This window comes from Tripterygium wilfordii, chromosome 19 (genome assembly GCF_013401445.1).
Source record: "Tripterygium wilfordii isolate XIE 37 chromosome 19, ASM1340144v1, whole genome shotgun sequence".
Taxonomy (NCBI): domain Eukaryota; kingdom Viridiplantae; phylum Streptophyta; class Magnoliopsida; order Celastrales; family Celastraceae; genus Tripterygium; species Tripterygium wilfordii.
In genome coordinates, this window is record NC_052250.1 from 3,469,993 (window position 1) to 3,485,160 (window position 15,168).

At 35.6% G+C, this 15,168-nt stretch overlaps 2 protein-coding genes across 2 annotated transcripts; one reads left to right on the forward strand and one right to left on the reverse strand.

The window, feature by feature from the left end:
* The first annotated feature begins 1,863 nt into the window (after positions 1-1,863).
* LOC119985270 (ubiquitin domain-containing protein 1-like) lies at positions 1,864-5,608 on the forward strand. The gene is made up of 4 exons (XM_038829516.1): positions 1,864-2,130; positions 3,967-4,089; positions 5,024-5,143; positions 5,297-5,608. Exons 1-4 carry the CDS (start codon positions 2,094-2,096, stop codon positions 5,359-5,361), a joined length of 345 nt encoding a protein of 114 aa, XP_038685444.1. The 5' UTR covers positions 1,864-2,093; the 3' UTR covers positions 5,362-5,608.
* Positions 5,609-6,635: 1,027 nt separating this feature from the next.
* LOC119985044 lies at positions 6,636-14,566 on the reverse strand. The gene is made up of 8 exons (XM_038829203.1): positions 14,302-14,566; positions 13,071-13,126; positions 12,842-12,966; positions 11,825-11,984; positions 10,724-11,139; positions 9,595-10,080; positions 8,822-8,924; positions 6,636-7,084 (listed from the first exon to the last, which is right to left on the reverse strand). Exons 1-8 carry the CDS (start codon positions 14,368-14,370, stop codon positions 6,946-6,948), a joined length of 1,554 nt encoding a protein of 517 aa, XP_038685131.1. The 5' UTR covers positions 14,371-14,566; the 3' UTR covers positions 6,636-6,945.
* Between the last annotated feature and the right edge of the window lie 602 nt (positions 14,567-15,168).

Below are 15,168 nucleotides of genomic sequence, written 5' to 3' on the forward strand. Positions count from 1 at the left end.
ACACCAAAATTAATGGAACAAAGATATGTTTGAGAGTAAAAATAATGGAATGACACAAAAATCAATAGAATAACTATCTGTCTGAGATTAAAAACTATGTAATGACACCAAAATCAATGGAATGATAATCTATTTGACACCAAAAATAATGGAATAACCATCTGTCTGAGATTAAAAATAGTGGAATGACACTAAAATCAATGGAATAACCATCTTGTCTAACAAAATAAACAATGGAATAACCATTTGTCTGAGATTAAAAACAGTGGAATGATACAAGAATCAATGAGAAAACAATGGATTTTGAATTAAATTCCTCTATACATTCAGGACCATGAAGGAAGAATTAAAAATATACATGGTTAACAGGTCAAAACTGGGTTACAATTGGTTCACAAATGAGTTTTCACTTTTCAACAACTATTCCAATCATCCAAGGGTTGAAACCAATAGAGCTCATCAAGGAAAGTCCAACGGTGATGGTGGTTCGTGAAAGGGTGGTCTACAGTGATCGGATCGGTCATGGTGCTTCTATGCTTAAGCTCAATGGGTCAACCTTGGGTTCCAGCATTGAGGTGAAGAGAGAGGGATAGGATAGAGAAGGAGATAGCAAGGGGGGAGGGGAGGGTAAATATAGTATACAAATTCTGAATTTTAAAATTTTTTCAATTTGATAAATGTCATAGATATGCCACATAAACTTGGGATTGGTTGGGCTAGCAATGTGTTGGGCTCTGTAACATTTTCCTTACTAGTAACATACAATAATAACTACATTTAGTTTATTTTAATTAATCTTTATATTTAGTTTATTAGTAATTAATATTAATTATTTTTACAAAAATTTAATACAATTTAATTTCACTTGAAATCAAATAATATACACAAAAATGTCAACAGAAATGGTGGCAGCAAAAATGATAGAGAATTTTAGTAGCAGATATGCTGCTTGAATGCTTTGATAGTGTTTGGTTGAAGTTTTGCTGGTGACATTTATCATCTATAGCATATTGTGATAAATTACATAAAGAAGTATTGTACATATTAGTTATAATAGTGAAATATTAATGTATCCAAACATAAAATTTAATTGCATAAATTAATATATTGGATTAAAATAAAATAATTTATTATAAATTAATAAATTAATTAAATTTTTAAGAACAATTAATTTTTATAATGTAAATATTTATTAAATGAGAAGTATTTAAAATGAGAAGCCTTTGTCATACAGATGCACAAGTCCTATGTTGACTCGAGCTGAGAAACTCAAAGTTGGTATCTTATATGTAAGGGTATATTTGGTATAACAGTAATTAAATACGGGTAAAATAGAAAAAACTGACGAAAAGATTGTGAAATTGTACAAATTTAAAGCACTTTAGAAGTAGTATAAATGTCCTCAAAAAATCTATTGGAATATGTGCAGACAAATTATTGTTTGGATGACTTGTAATATTTATATTAACAAGTACTATAAATATTGTAAAAAAATATGTTCCAAACGTGGTCAAATAATAATTTTTTTAAACAAACTGGTATTTTAATGGTGTAATTTAACTGCAGCAGCTCCCTCTCCCATCCTTTCCCGGCCGACCCCCGTGACCCGGGCTGTCCTACTGCTGCCATAGTCACGTGACCAAAATTATTAGTGACAGTTAAGCTAATGACAAATTCAATTTATCTTATATTGTTTAATAAAACTAATAATTATAAAAATAAGGAAAAGAAAAGGATTCCATGACTTCACACGAAAAAGAAAACATGACAATGACAGCGAAGCCAACCACCAAATTGGCTTTTTTACTCCTTTTTTAAATTATTTTTAATTATTTAAATATATATCATTTTTAAAAAAAAATCGTCTTAGTACAACCCACCGGAGAAACCGCAGCGACTTCTCACCGGAGAGGACGAAATACTCGCTTCGCTTGCTCTGTCACGAAATGCGCCGCCCCAAAACGCCACTTCGACTCGCGTTTCAATGAAGTTTCTCTGAGCTTTCCCTCTCGCTCTCTGTATTATATAATATATTGTATGTGTATGTGTCGTTCTTGCCTTTTGGAAGGCGTTTCGGATATTGTGAGAACAGGATGGGTTGTGGTGGATCGTCTCAGGCCAAAGCAGACGGTGAGTTCACTCTATCTTCTCTCTCTGATTCTCTTCGGTTCTTCGACAGTTTGTTGTTTTTCAGCTAGATGAGTAATTCATCAAAGATGGACAAGACGCGAAGAATTCTTAGCTCAACTGAGTGTGGTCGCTGTTTTATTGTTGTAATTTTTGTTAATTGATGAATATTTAGTTGTTGATTTGATAATCGCTTGTTTGTTTAAGAATTTATGTTATTTTTGCGAGTTTGATGTGTTATTTAACAAATGTGTAGCTAATCTCTATGTCTGCTTTGCTTTTTAGTGTAATTATCAGTTGTAATGAAATTTGGGTGTGAATGATTATGCATTGCGCTTTATGTACAAAAAGGGATTGATTTTAATAAAACTTTGATCAGATTATCAGGACTAGGGATTTCTTACTGTCTAGTGCTCAATCATTATAATACTGAAATTTACATTTTTTCTGTACAATCAAGGATTTCCTTGACTTGTATGGTGGTGTGCTTTGATGTAAAAGTTCCTACTTGGACAAAAGGTTCACTAATGAATATATTCAAGATCAACATTAATTATGTTAAATAATTTTATTTTTGATTTAGGGCAGGGCTTTTAGCAAATACACGGGTTCTGGTGTTACCGGGTCAAGAAAATTTAAATGCAAAACAGGTGGTTTTGGTTAGTTTTGATTAATATTTTGGAAAATTAATGATGATTCGTTATGTTAGTGTGATTGGTCAAATTTATAAATTTGTTATACGACCCTAAATGTCTGATATTGTGAGTCTCACTTCCAATCCACCATTTCATACCATATAAACAGTGTTTCTCCCCACTATTGATTAACGTCTTTTCTTTGATTCTTTGTAATTTGTATTGTGCTTGTGGAGACTGGGTAGCTAACTCGCATTGCTACTTTTGCTTCCATCTTTCTGATATCTGCTTTCTCCTTAATTTTCATGGGTTAACTTTCAAGGCAACATATTATAATAGTATGAGTGATACATGAGCATTAGGAGCTGTTTCTGGTGCCGTGGTAGTCAACTTCAAATGTTTAAGTTTGAGTTCTGGGAGTAGCCACTCCATCTGACAGCACTAAACTCCATATATTATTATCACCCTTATCTTTTGTCGTTCCCCATATTCCAACACCCCCAAGTTCGCTCTGATTTTTCTATTTGGGTTTGATTTCTGTGATTTTATATGGTGAGTTGGATGTAGTCATATCCCTGCTGCTAATTTCTTTTAATTTGGTGACATCATAGAGCATAATGTTCCATTCTGTTACAAATGCAATCTTACAGGTTGCTAGTTTTAAGCTTCCTCTGTTGTTTTGAATCTAATTGGGTTTGCGATTTGATAACTATCCGTGTTTTTCCCTTTTGAAGAGAATCTGTGCTCATATAAACTTGTCTAGTTTGCCATATACAAATAACCTCCGAGAAGCCTTAGTTAGGTTGAATCTCTAAGTTCTAACTCGAACTTCTTCTTCTTTCTCACTGAATTCTATGCACCCACCATTATAAAAACATGCACATATATTCATTGTGTAATATCTTTTGTGTCCTTCCCTCTATTTAGGTGTTAATTTTTTCGCTAATATTGTTAACCTATCGGAATTTCGTCTATTTTGTTATGACTGCACTATAGCTGAAAAACAGAATACTTTTAGGCAGAATTGCTTGTTAATTGGAGTGCATGAGGTTCTACTGTGACAAACTATTTTTTTTCCTGTTGGCACAAGACTGCTGCCATCATATCTGTAGAATAAATTGGCCCAAGTTTCTGTTTCTGTTATCAAATGTCTATTAAAGTTCTTGATTAATGAGTATGTGATGTTGAAACATGTTGTTGACAGGGACTGTGAAGAAGATCCGAAAGCCAAAACCATGGAAGCATCCTCAGCCAATAACTAAGTCTCAGCTTATTCAGCTGCGTGACGAATTTTGGGATACTGCTCCCCACTATGGTGGCAGAAAAGGTAGGTCACATGCGGTTCATAAATCATGAGCAACCTAACAAATGTGAAAGGGTTATAACCTATAAGTGTTGAATAAGTTATATTTATTTCAAAGTAGCAAAGCAATAAGATTTGGTTTTCAAAATTATCCTCCTGTTATGGGAAAAATAAGTAAGTTATATGCTGCACTTATGGAATCACAATATATCAGTTTGAAAGTGAGATTTCAAATTTCAAATTCTAGGTAATATGATTACATATTGTAGTTATACATAGGATTGCACTACACTGGGATTTTGTATTGACGTAATAAAAAATGAAGACAACATGCAGGAGCAGTTTTCATGAATGCGCTTTTCATTTTGCTTTCATATCTTATGGAAATTCATGTATTGGTTTCGTTTGTGTAACTGTAGACTCTTGAGAATTACAAGTGTATAATTGAATGTCCATGCATGCAAACCAAGATTACTAATCTATCGAGTACATGACACTCTTTTTTTCTTCACTGAAAATCAATACAGAATAATGTCCAAGAAATCCAGAACAATACCTTATTATAGAAATGTAACTTTATTAGCAATCAAACATACCACGGGGAGGTATAATATACATGTTTATGTATTTATGTGCACATACGCAACGGGGAGAGTCACTTTAGTCTTTGATGATATCAGAACTGTATGTCTTTCTGCTGATATATATGACTAAAAGAAAACCGAGGAAAGTTCTCAATGGTGTTAGTCTGTTAGGTACTAGTGTACTACCATTTTTCTCAAATGGGAGGTTATTGTGGTCACTTTCCTGCATGTCTTAATTTTGCTCTCGCAATAACAAATAGAGTTGAACAAATTGCATGATACCAATATCTGTTTCACGTTACTAGATTATATTCATATATGTTCTTTTTTTTTTCTCGAGTCTAAAAGTGTAGATATCTGTTTAATGTTACTAGAGATTTGGGATGCTCTACGAGCTGCTGCTGAGGCTGAGGTAACCCTTGCACAAGCAATCGTGGATAGTGCAGGCATTATCATTCAAAATGCTGATTTAACAATATGCTATGATGAAAGAGGTAATTCTTTGTTAGTCGTTAGTCTAGTTAGACATTTTAGCTACTACCTACACCTTTACGCTTTTTACGTCTTTGGTTTTCTTGTAACATATCCTATGCTTGTGTCTGTGATGTCAAATTCCTGCCAATGTGCCTTATCAATCATTATTGCAGGTGCAAAATACGAGTTACCCAAGTATGTTTTGAGTGAGCCGACCAACTTCATCCAAGACACTTAAAAAGGAGGGGAAAAATGCTGGTAGAAATTGGCACCACACCCACTCAAGATTGAATGTAAATCATGTATATTAACACCATATCTGATATCCTCTCTTTGATGGAGTTGGGAAACTTTCCCAACTTTTAAAGCCTTTTCATTTGCATTTGCTTGAACTTTCCCTTCTATGTAACTTCCTGTGGTAAAACCGAGCAAAACTTCTACATTTATTTCAATTTTAGCAGTTTTTGTGTATTCTGCAGCAGAAATCAGGGGGTTGTCGTAATTGTTTCCCTTGAATTGTGACGGAGATGGCCTCTGTAGGCTAACATATTTGGTGCAGGGAATATGGAAAGGCTAGTTGGGTCTAAAATTGGAGGATTCTTGCATTTTATTGAGCATGAATAATTTGGCAAATGAAATTCTGATTCGTCTACTGCTGAAATCCACCAATACATGGTGTCAGTTAAAATGCATTTTGGTTCTGTGGTGTTCTTCTGCATCAATTTTCCCTATTCAAAATAGGTGCATGACTGCATGGCTTCTCATTTCCCTCCATTAAAAGGACTTAACAGTGGGGAGAGGGTACTCATTATAGTGTTTCAACTGTACTCTACTTTATCCGGCTAGGTCTTCTCTATGGCCATTCGGCATGGGATGGGTAGGCAGCCTTTTACATGGCTCGACCCATAACATGATGGGCCGACACATACACATGCGCAAAGATGAATTTTTGCTCCGATACCATTTGTCCTGAGTTCATGCACCTTTAAAAGAACATAATAGTGGAGTGAAGAGTGACTATTCATTATATAGTGTTTCATTAGACCACATCTAAGCAATGTGGGAGCACTAAGTTGCATCTAAACGATTTGGGATGCATTACGTGTTGTACATCTGAAACGAACCGAAGCACTGAATATCATTTCAGGGTAGCTGACTGATTTAAACAGGACCGATTCAATCTTTCTATCATAGATGGATGGCCTCGAAGCAAATTTCCTCAACACTCCGTTTCCATATTTCGTATCAAATTGTTGTTTTGGCTTTTGAGCAGCTCATCAGCATTTGTTCTTCGCAAGACTCAGAATCAATGAAGCATGAAAATTTCCATATAAATCTCTGAATTAACAGCATTTCGATGAAACATATAGACCAAAAGTTATTAAGTTTGGAACCCAGCAGCAAGCGATAACTCAAGAGGTTTAGGGTTTAGGCCAAAAATGAAACCAGTAGCTAGCAAGAATTCAGGGGATGCTTAGCAACCCAACTTGAAAACGTCATACATCTAAAAAGGGAACAAGTATTTTAATGACATTAAAGTGTTTAAATATAAGCCAAATGAGATGCAGAAAAACTGGTGCAATTTACTAAGGTTTTGACTGTGTGAAGCAGTCTACATTTCTACTTCAGCTAATCTCCAACCAGCCAACCTACCTAGGAAGGACAGTTGTGGACACACAGCAGACTCGTGACATATGATAATATTAATTTCCAAGTACTGTGGATATTTGATATGTACAAGGTGCTCTATACCACTTCCTAGGTGAACCCCCAAAAAAATAAAAGCAAAAAGAAAAAGAAACACAAGTCACTCGAATGCACCTCAAACCTTCTTGAAGAATGAAAGGATGTTCCCTTGTTTAGGATCCTTAGCATTTCCCATCTTTTTACTCCCTGTTTTTACTGTGGCATTAGATTGAGCTGTGTGCCCGGCTGCTGGACCCTTCTTGACAGCAGGTTGCCTGTAATCAAAACCCACCCATCATTTAAAACAGGGTTGCCAGATGGAATATATATAATATTACTACCATGAAAAGATCAGGTGGCGAGTACTGACATTGAGACTGTATTAGAAAGCATCAAGCAAACAATCCTAACTAATGGCATTATTTATAAGCACACAGTCATTGATTCTCGAGAATTTTTGGATAGAAGATACAGCCCAAGAAGAGCAAAATAGGACGGAATAACAAGAACAAGCGTTAATATACTGCTCTTTCTCAGAGCTTTGCTTCAGCAATAGGTCATGGAGAGATGACTATCCTACACTATAATGGCTTGTTCCAAATTATCTATATTGAAGGCGTTTCATGTAAGGCAAAGCCTTCTACAAGGAAATCATAGTATAGCCCTATATCTACTGGACCCATTGCATATATGTAGCTTCAAGGCATATATGTGTGTATGATTACAATACAGGTATTTAGTACAAAGCAAAACACAAATTAGTTCAGATTTATGCACATGAACCAGCCATTGTAATGAGAAAACAGCTGGTCATTGTTGTCATACAATTAACGAATGACCATGGTGCCGCTAGTGAAGAATACTTTTGTCTTCTTATAATGACAGATAATACATGAAACATACACATACATAATCTACTATTAAGAAAAGGTGGATTCTTTGAATGAATATGTTTCACAACATTTGCCCATTGTTCTGGCAGTCACGACTTTCTCCTGGGGATAAAACAGAAGAAACCAAAAAATTTAAAAACTTTAGGGTTGTTGAGTTAAAGATGTTACCAATCTTTCCAATTAGAACTTCACAACGTAATTTATTAACAACTAAAATGGTGCATTCTTTGGTTGCAGAAGAAGTGCAACTTGATTTAGTTCTCTAATGGAAGTACATAAAAACTAAATAGACCCATATGTCATAAGCATTGCTACTTTCAATCCTTTAGTCTATCTAAGATGCATGAGTGTGTCATCACTTTCTGAAATTTATGTTAGTCCTTAGAAGAGAGAATGACAGGGGTGACCACTAAAAGGCCAAACGAAAGAGAACAAATAAGGTAAGCAAGAACAATAATAACTTAAGGCGTGAAAGATATGTTTAGAACTCAGACTCAACTGAAACAAACAGAGATATGTTGAATAGTTTGCATTTTGGGAAGACATTTCTAAGGCCATGCCAGTACGTACATGTGAAAGGCATTTTCATATGCCTGAGTTATCTATAATAAAAATAACACAACAATAAAATAACAAATAATCAATTAGACAAACCAAACTAAAAAAACCAACTGGACCAAAATCGACTGGTTCAGTTCACTGGTTGGATTTGGTTTGGTTTCTTTGGGCACCTAGTTCCGTCAATGTAAGTCATGCAAATTGTTGACTGGAACTCTTTTACAATGACAGGAAAACTGTCTCACGAAAAGCAATTTTTCTTTCATTTGGGCAATTACATAAGATATTAACAAAAGATGTCATTTCTAATTATTTGGTTAGAAAATAAAAAACTCTAAAATCACCACTATTTTCCATCAAACCCAACAAAAGTAAGAATATTCTGTATGGTGTCATTTCTAATTATTCGGTCAGAAATAAAAAAGCTCTATAATCACCACTGTTTTCCATCAAACCAAACAAAAGTTCACTCATCAGTAACCCAACAGTGGTGCAGCTATTGATAAGTGTGCAAAGCAAATCAAGATAGGCACTAAGGAATTGCAGTAGAAAAACTTTAACCTGTTAATAGCATTTGTGGCTGTACTATTGTCGACTTTTTTGGTTGCATTATTGTCAACCTTCTCTTTATCTGTCTTCTCCCCCTCCCAGACTACCTCAGTTACTGCATAAATACCAAATAAAGTGAAAGAGCTAAAATGGGTGAAGACAATGCTTGTGGTAATTATCTAATTACAAAGTACGTCCAAGAAAACAGTATGCAGACAGCACCCCCCTCCCCCCCCCAAGTACCATCCAGAGGAAAATATACCAATAAATCGTATTTGATCATACTTTCCTAATAAAGGCACCCTAAGGACTTTGGAATAAAAAATATCCATGAACGACATCTCACTGAAATTAGTGATAGAATGGAGGCAACCTCTGACAAAAAAAGTGTGTTTAGGAAAATGCATGTGTTTGCTATTTTCATTTTTCATGAAAATTTCCAAATATAAAGTGAAAGCATCTAAAATGAAATGTTACGAGAACACCAAATGAACAACTACTTCCTCAAGGAAAGAAATCTTTTTTCAAAATTGAACCATCCATCTTCTACCTCTAAAAGCAAACAAATAAGAAAGAACAAATACTTTAAAAACCAAAACATCCATTAAGTAGAAAAGACAAAAACATCAATGCATATGAGCAAAAAATACTATGTTCTGTATCATAGATATACTAGTACGGCTCAAAAATGACATGAACTTTTTTTTGTTCTTTTACCTTAGGACAATTCATCGAATATGAGATGACTATGAAGACAAAAGACCAATAACTAAGCTTGGATATACCTTCTCTTCCACGATCATCAATCCGTGTCTTCAACACTTTTCTTCTTTTAGGTGACTTTGGTGCAGAATCCTTCTTCACATGATTTACAGCAACACAACTTTCGATCTTATCTGTTGGGGAAGTTTTCATGTTCATACTTTTTCTGACAGGCGATGAATCTTCTCCTGACAACTGGTTAGACATATTGTTAGTGGATTTCTCTTCCTTGACCTTTGTTTCTTCCTTTTTCTTATCGAGATTCAGATTGGATGTTCCTGAAACTGAAGCTGTAGTAGTTTGTTTCAATTCTAGACATGATTTCCCTTTTGGATAATCAGGAGATGCTATGTTGACCACATCTTGAAACTCCTCCTCATCTGAGTAATCAAGAACTACCCTCCTTTTTCTAGTGCCCTCAACATTCGAAACTCGTTTCATGTTGACATCTTGAGCATCATCATCGCTGCTTCCATCTTCTAATTCATCATGAGCAGAAATTTGAGCATCTGAGCAAGAAAAAAAACCATTTATGGGTAGGAAAATTTAAATATAATAAGGCATGAGTGTCCAAAAGTGGAAGTGTGGGTTATAAACTAGAAGCCCTTGGGATTATAAAATAAAATTTGGCCTAAAAATTAACCATCAACATTTAGCCTACCCCCACTTTTAAGTAAGGTAAACAATTCTCGTGCACAAGACTCTTGCAGTAGACGGGGTCGGGGACAGACAAAAGTACGCAAACTTTACCCCTGCATAATATATGGAGAGACCGTTTCCAAAAATTGAACTTGTGATCTCTAGGTTGCACCACTGCCACTCTACCACTAGGCCACTGTCCCCACTTTTCAGTATATAAGAAAAAAATAAAGAAAAAAAAGCCAGTTGGATTTGGAAGAACATTCTTTGTTCTGTTGAAAGAAGAGTAGGCTTTTTTCTGTTGAGAGGGAGGGAGGGAGGGAGGGGGGCGGGGAGGGAGAGGGAGAGAGAGAGAGAGAGAAGGGTACGACTCAGCTAACTGATGAAGTAGAAGCTTTTTTTTATACAGTGCAAAATAAGAATTAGTTAGCACTAGTGCACTACCACTTTCCTGTCAAAAGAGAGATTGTCTCAGGTTTTCACTATATTAATAACATTCAAGCAGAAACCAACCAGTCGGATTAGGAAGATCATTTTTGTTTGCTGGTGGAGAAGTGGGCTTTGGCTTTGCAGATGCACGTCCCCACATGTTTGCTATTGCTCCTCCAGTTCCAGAGGCAGTCTTATCGTTCTTGACCTTATTTTTATTAGCAGGAAAAGGATCTTTGTTAGCAGGAGGCTTTGTAGCCCGATCACAAAGTTCAGCACCATTGCTTTCAGTTTTGACAGCTTCAACCTCATTTGGAGACTTCAGACTGCCTTTTGGGACTGATTGCTTAAGATTGGTTTGTTGAGGTGGCGGAACTGTAACATTCTGTGGCACAGAACTTTTTCCCGAAACTCCTATACTTTTGGCCTGTGTAGCTGTTATGCTTCTAGCAGCTCCCTCAACATTGCGCTTGACACAAGAATTGATAACCCCACAGAACCTGAATAAATTCAACCTTAGAGATCCAGCCATCCAGGAAGAAAAGAAAAACCTTCTACTTGTAAATTGAATATATAATATATTGATACCTAACAACAATCACATGCAAAGTCCCTGACAAGCGCATTTGCATAAATGAAATGATAGGAAAAAGGATAAAATGACATACATAATGAACAAAGAAACATGTATTCAATCAAGGAAATCTATAATATATCATACAATGTATGGCAACGGAAGAATAATTATAATTCAAAAGTACGTGCCCTTTCTCATTGCATGTTTGACAGTATTTTCAGGTTTGACAATTAAAAATACCAACCAATATTAGACTCAAAGGCAATGGTCATATTACAACACAACAAGAGTCACCAATCAGTCAATTATTCATTAATCTTCAAACTGCTTCTGTACTACAAATTGTAAACATTTTAGAAAGTTTTTACAGTGATGAGGACATATTCTCACTGGGTCAGATCATAAAGTAAAATTCCCAGATAGATCTATGGACGAATTCCTTGTCTCAAAATAATAACAGCAAGTCAGCAACACAAAGGGCCATGGATCTCCTAACAGAAGAAATTCTTGTCAAGAAAACTGAGACAGTACTGGCTGTCCTCTGAATTCCTAGATTAGAAAACAAAATCAGTACCTAGAGACTGGAATTATTTTAACATAAATCATACCTATTATCTCGCAAACAATTGTCAACACTAACAGGTTGTTTGAAAAGTTCCTCTGCCTGTACAAACTCAGCATTCCAAAGTGCTGCTGGATCCTTTGGGATGCAAGCTTGCACACTGTACACCAGAATTGAGCAGGTGCCATCAAAATCATGTTTGGCTTCTGCATAAAATCAGAAGAGTATGTTCAATATTTAAACTGCTTTTCATGAGTTTGCAAAAAGACAAACATATAATTGGTAATGATGCTCAACCATGAAAAACATGATCCAATTCACATTACACCACATTTTACGAGAGTTGCACATAACAATTATACTGGGAAACATACAACAGACATTATAAATTGAACACATGCCGCGAACCTTCTAAGTCCTAACCACCATATAATCTAGCTATTAGAGCCCATAGTTTTCTAACCAAAAGCTCAGGTACCAAGAGGACAAACATATTCTGCAAAGAGATAGAAAGCGGCATCTTTCTTTCCAATAAACTTGGTTCAGAAGAGTAATATCTGCAGAAATCTACATATCATGCTTTCCATGATCAGACAACGCCAAAAAAAAATTAACAATTCTTGCTTCCCAGTAAAAGCCTCCATCAATAGTGTTATAAAACCTCTCTAAAAATCGAAGCCATTTCTAACTGAAACAGGAATATTGCCAACTCACACACTTTAAGAAACTGAACTAATCTTCAATACCCACAGCTCACCTCAACCTTTATGAAATGGAGGCAAGGATTGCATTTCTCTATTAGCAAAGTACATTCTGGTGATGGGAAAGAGTAAAGATCGGAGGAATTTTTAATAAACCTCTAGACATGTTCCTATTTAATAAGGAAGAAATTTTATAGAATGAACTAACAACTGTGCAATGGAGTATATATTTTAGCACCAATCATAGAAGGGAACAACACACATGGGGCAAAATACCATAAGTATACTAAATACACATAGACAGACAGATATAAAATTTTAGCATATGAGAATCATATGATACTTAGATAAAAAAATGTAACCTTCAAGTTTTGTCCCCGAAACAAGCCTTATATGGTAACTTGGAGGAGTGCTCTTCAGCCAGCCCGCCAAGGTATATACTACTTCAAATCCATTTCCGTTTTTCTCAACAAACTCTTGAAGCAACCTGGAGATAGCAACAGCCATTTGCAAATTGAAAATCATAAGGAAAAAGAAATACGGAAAACAAACTAACTAACTTCTAGCTTAGTCATGGAGAGGCGATGGTACCTCTTTGCAGCATTTGATGACACCAAATAGTTGCGACTTAGCCACTTGTAGGAAACCTAAAAGTTATGACATTTGCATAAGTACTAAAAATACTGGTTCTAAGCTAATAAGGACAAAGCTACTATTCAAAAAAGTTACTTATCTCCGAAATATGCTGTCTATGGGAGAAAAATAGTGTTACTTCCACCAAGACTACACGTTTGAGAACTGAATGCAACGGTTTTGCCCAAGTGTTTTAGCTCTAATCATGTGCAATCTTGGTTGAAAGTTTGAATTATCTAGCCATGTTTAGAAACCAATATACCTCAGGCCAAAATATTCAAACCGAAAACTTTCATCTGAAAAGTCTGCCTTAGTCCAACAAGAACCACATTTTTTTTCTTCAATTAATAAATCAAATCCCTTAGCTGGAATCCAAATATGGAACAATATTGTTCATTAAAATTTTCAAAGTAACTAAGATGAAAAAAGAAAAAACTGAATAGACACATAATACACAGACCAAATATTCAGTCAGTGCTAAGTTGTTCCCGCACTGAAAGAAAAGAAAGTTAAACCATCTAGAGGTTAAGTCAATGACAGTAGGACACATAATCTCACGCATTTATCTTTCAAAATTAACTCAAAATCGCCAATCCAAAACGAAAGCCTGGCCATTAATGCGATTCATCTATTTAAAGATAAAGAACACTTGAGTTGGTAAAGAACGGCCACTTTGACTTTGTAAAAGAACGTACACTTGAGTAGGGCTTCAGCAGACAAATTTCTTACACCATCAAAAACCATATTATGATCCAGCTTTTACTTGGTTAGATGGCCTGAAATCCTTAAGTTAACCCGGGAAGAGAAAAAGAGGAAATATAAAACAATACACCCAATTTCTGCGTAAATTTGATTTCTTTATATAGCGAAGAAGTGAAGAACAAATTCACAGCATCCACTTCAATCTTTTCTCACGTTTACCTGGGAAAAAGCCCCCTTTTCCCTTTTTCTCCGTGCCATACAAAATTACCATTAAATTGAAAGCATTTTTATCCACACCAAAAAACAGTAGCATAAATTTATTAAATCAGTAAAGGCGGATGTAACAAAAATACAAGTTGAAACCAAGAAAAACAGTGACAACCAACAATTAAAAGAGTAACAATTACAGGAAATCGCACCCAATTAGAGCAACAAAATCGATCAATCACAGGGTTAGAGAGACAATAAAGGGAAATTGGAGAAGTACCACTTGGAGTTTATCGGAGACGAGAGTTTGGATCTCTTCCAGAATGCCTAGGGTTTCCATGTTCGCCATCTTTTCTTCTCGTGTTCGCTTTCGACTAGGGACGACGAAGAAATCGCACAGTAATCCCTGACGAACGGAATCAATCAAAAAAAAAAGACGAAGAAAGCGTCGATTGATCAGCTTTTCACAGTTTGTTGGTTGTTCTGAGGGTTTCCCACCACAACGATGGCGCTAATTTTCCCGCCATGATATTACTCTTGCTCGATCAGGGCAGTATTTATCCGAATTGGGACCAGCAGCGTCGCATGTGACTTTTTTTTTTTGTGTTTTGTTTTTCTATGCGTGAGTGTGTAACAAAAATAAATGTAAATTAAATTCGATTTTTTATTTAATCAATTCATGATGGTTAATGAAGTTTATAAAATTTTTAAAAGAACTTTAGTGATGAATATGCATACGTCTAGGGAATGGTGGCTTGGGATTTAGAGACTTGGAGTGTTTTAATGATGCTCTATTCGGGAAAAATATTTGGAAAATGTTGAAATTTCCTACCTCATTAATGGCTCGGCTTTACAAGGCTCGTTATTTCCCGACATGCAATATTCTCCAAGCGGGCATTGGAACAAATCCGTCTTATACTTGGAGAAGTCTTTGGCAATCTATCGGATTGGTGCGTAGGGGTGTTAGGTGGAGGATTGGTAGTGGAGTGGGAATACAAATTGGAGTGGATCCGTGGCTTCCAACCCCACACAGTTTTAAACCGATCTCTCCTTTACCTATTGGAATTGGTGATAACAGTGTAAATTCTTTGATCATTGACAACTCAAGGACATGGGATGATGTACGTGTTCGTTCCATTTTCTTACC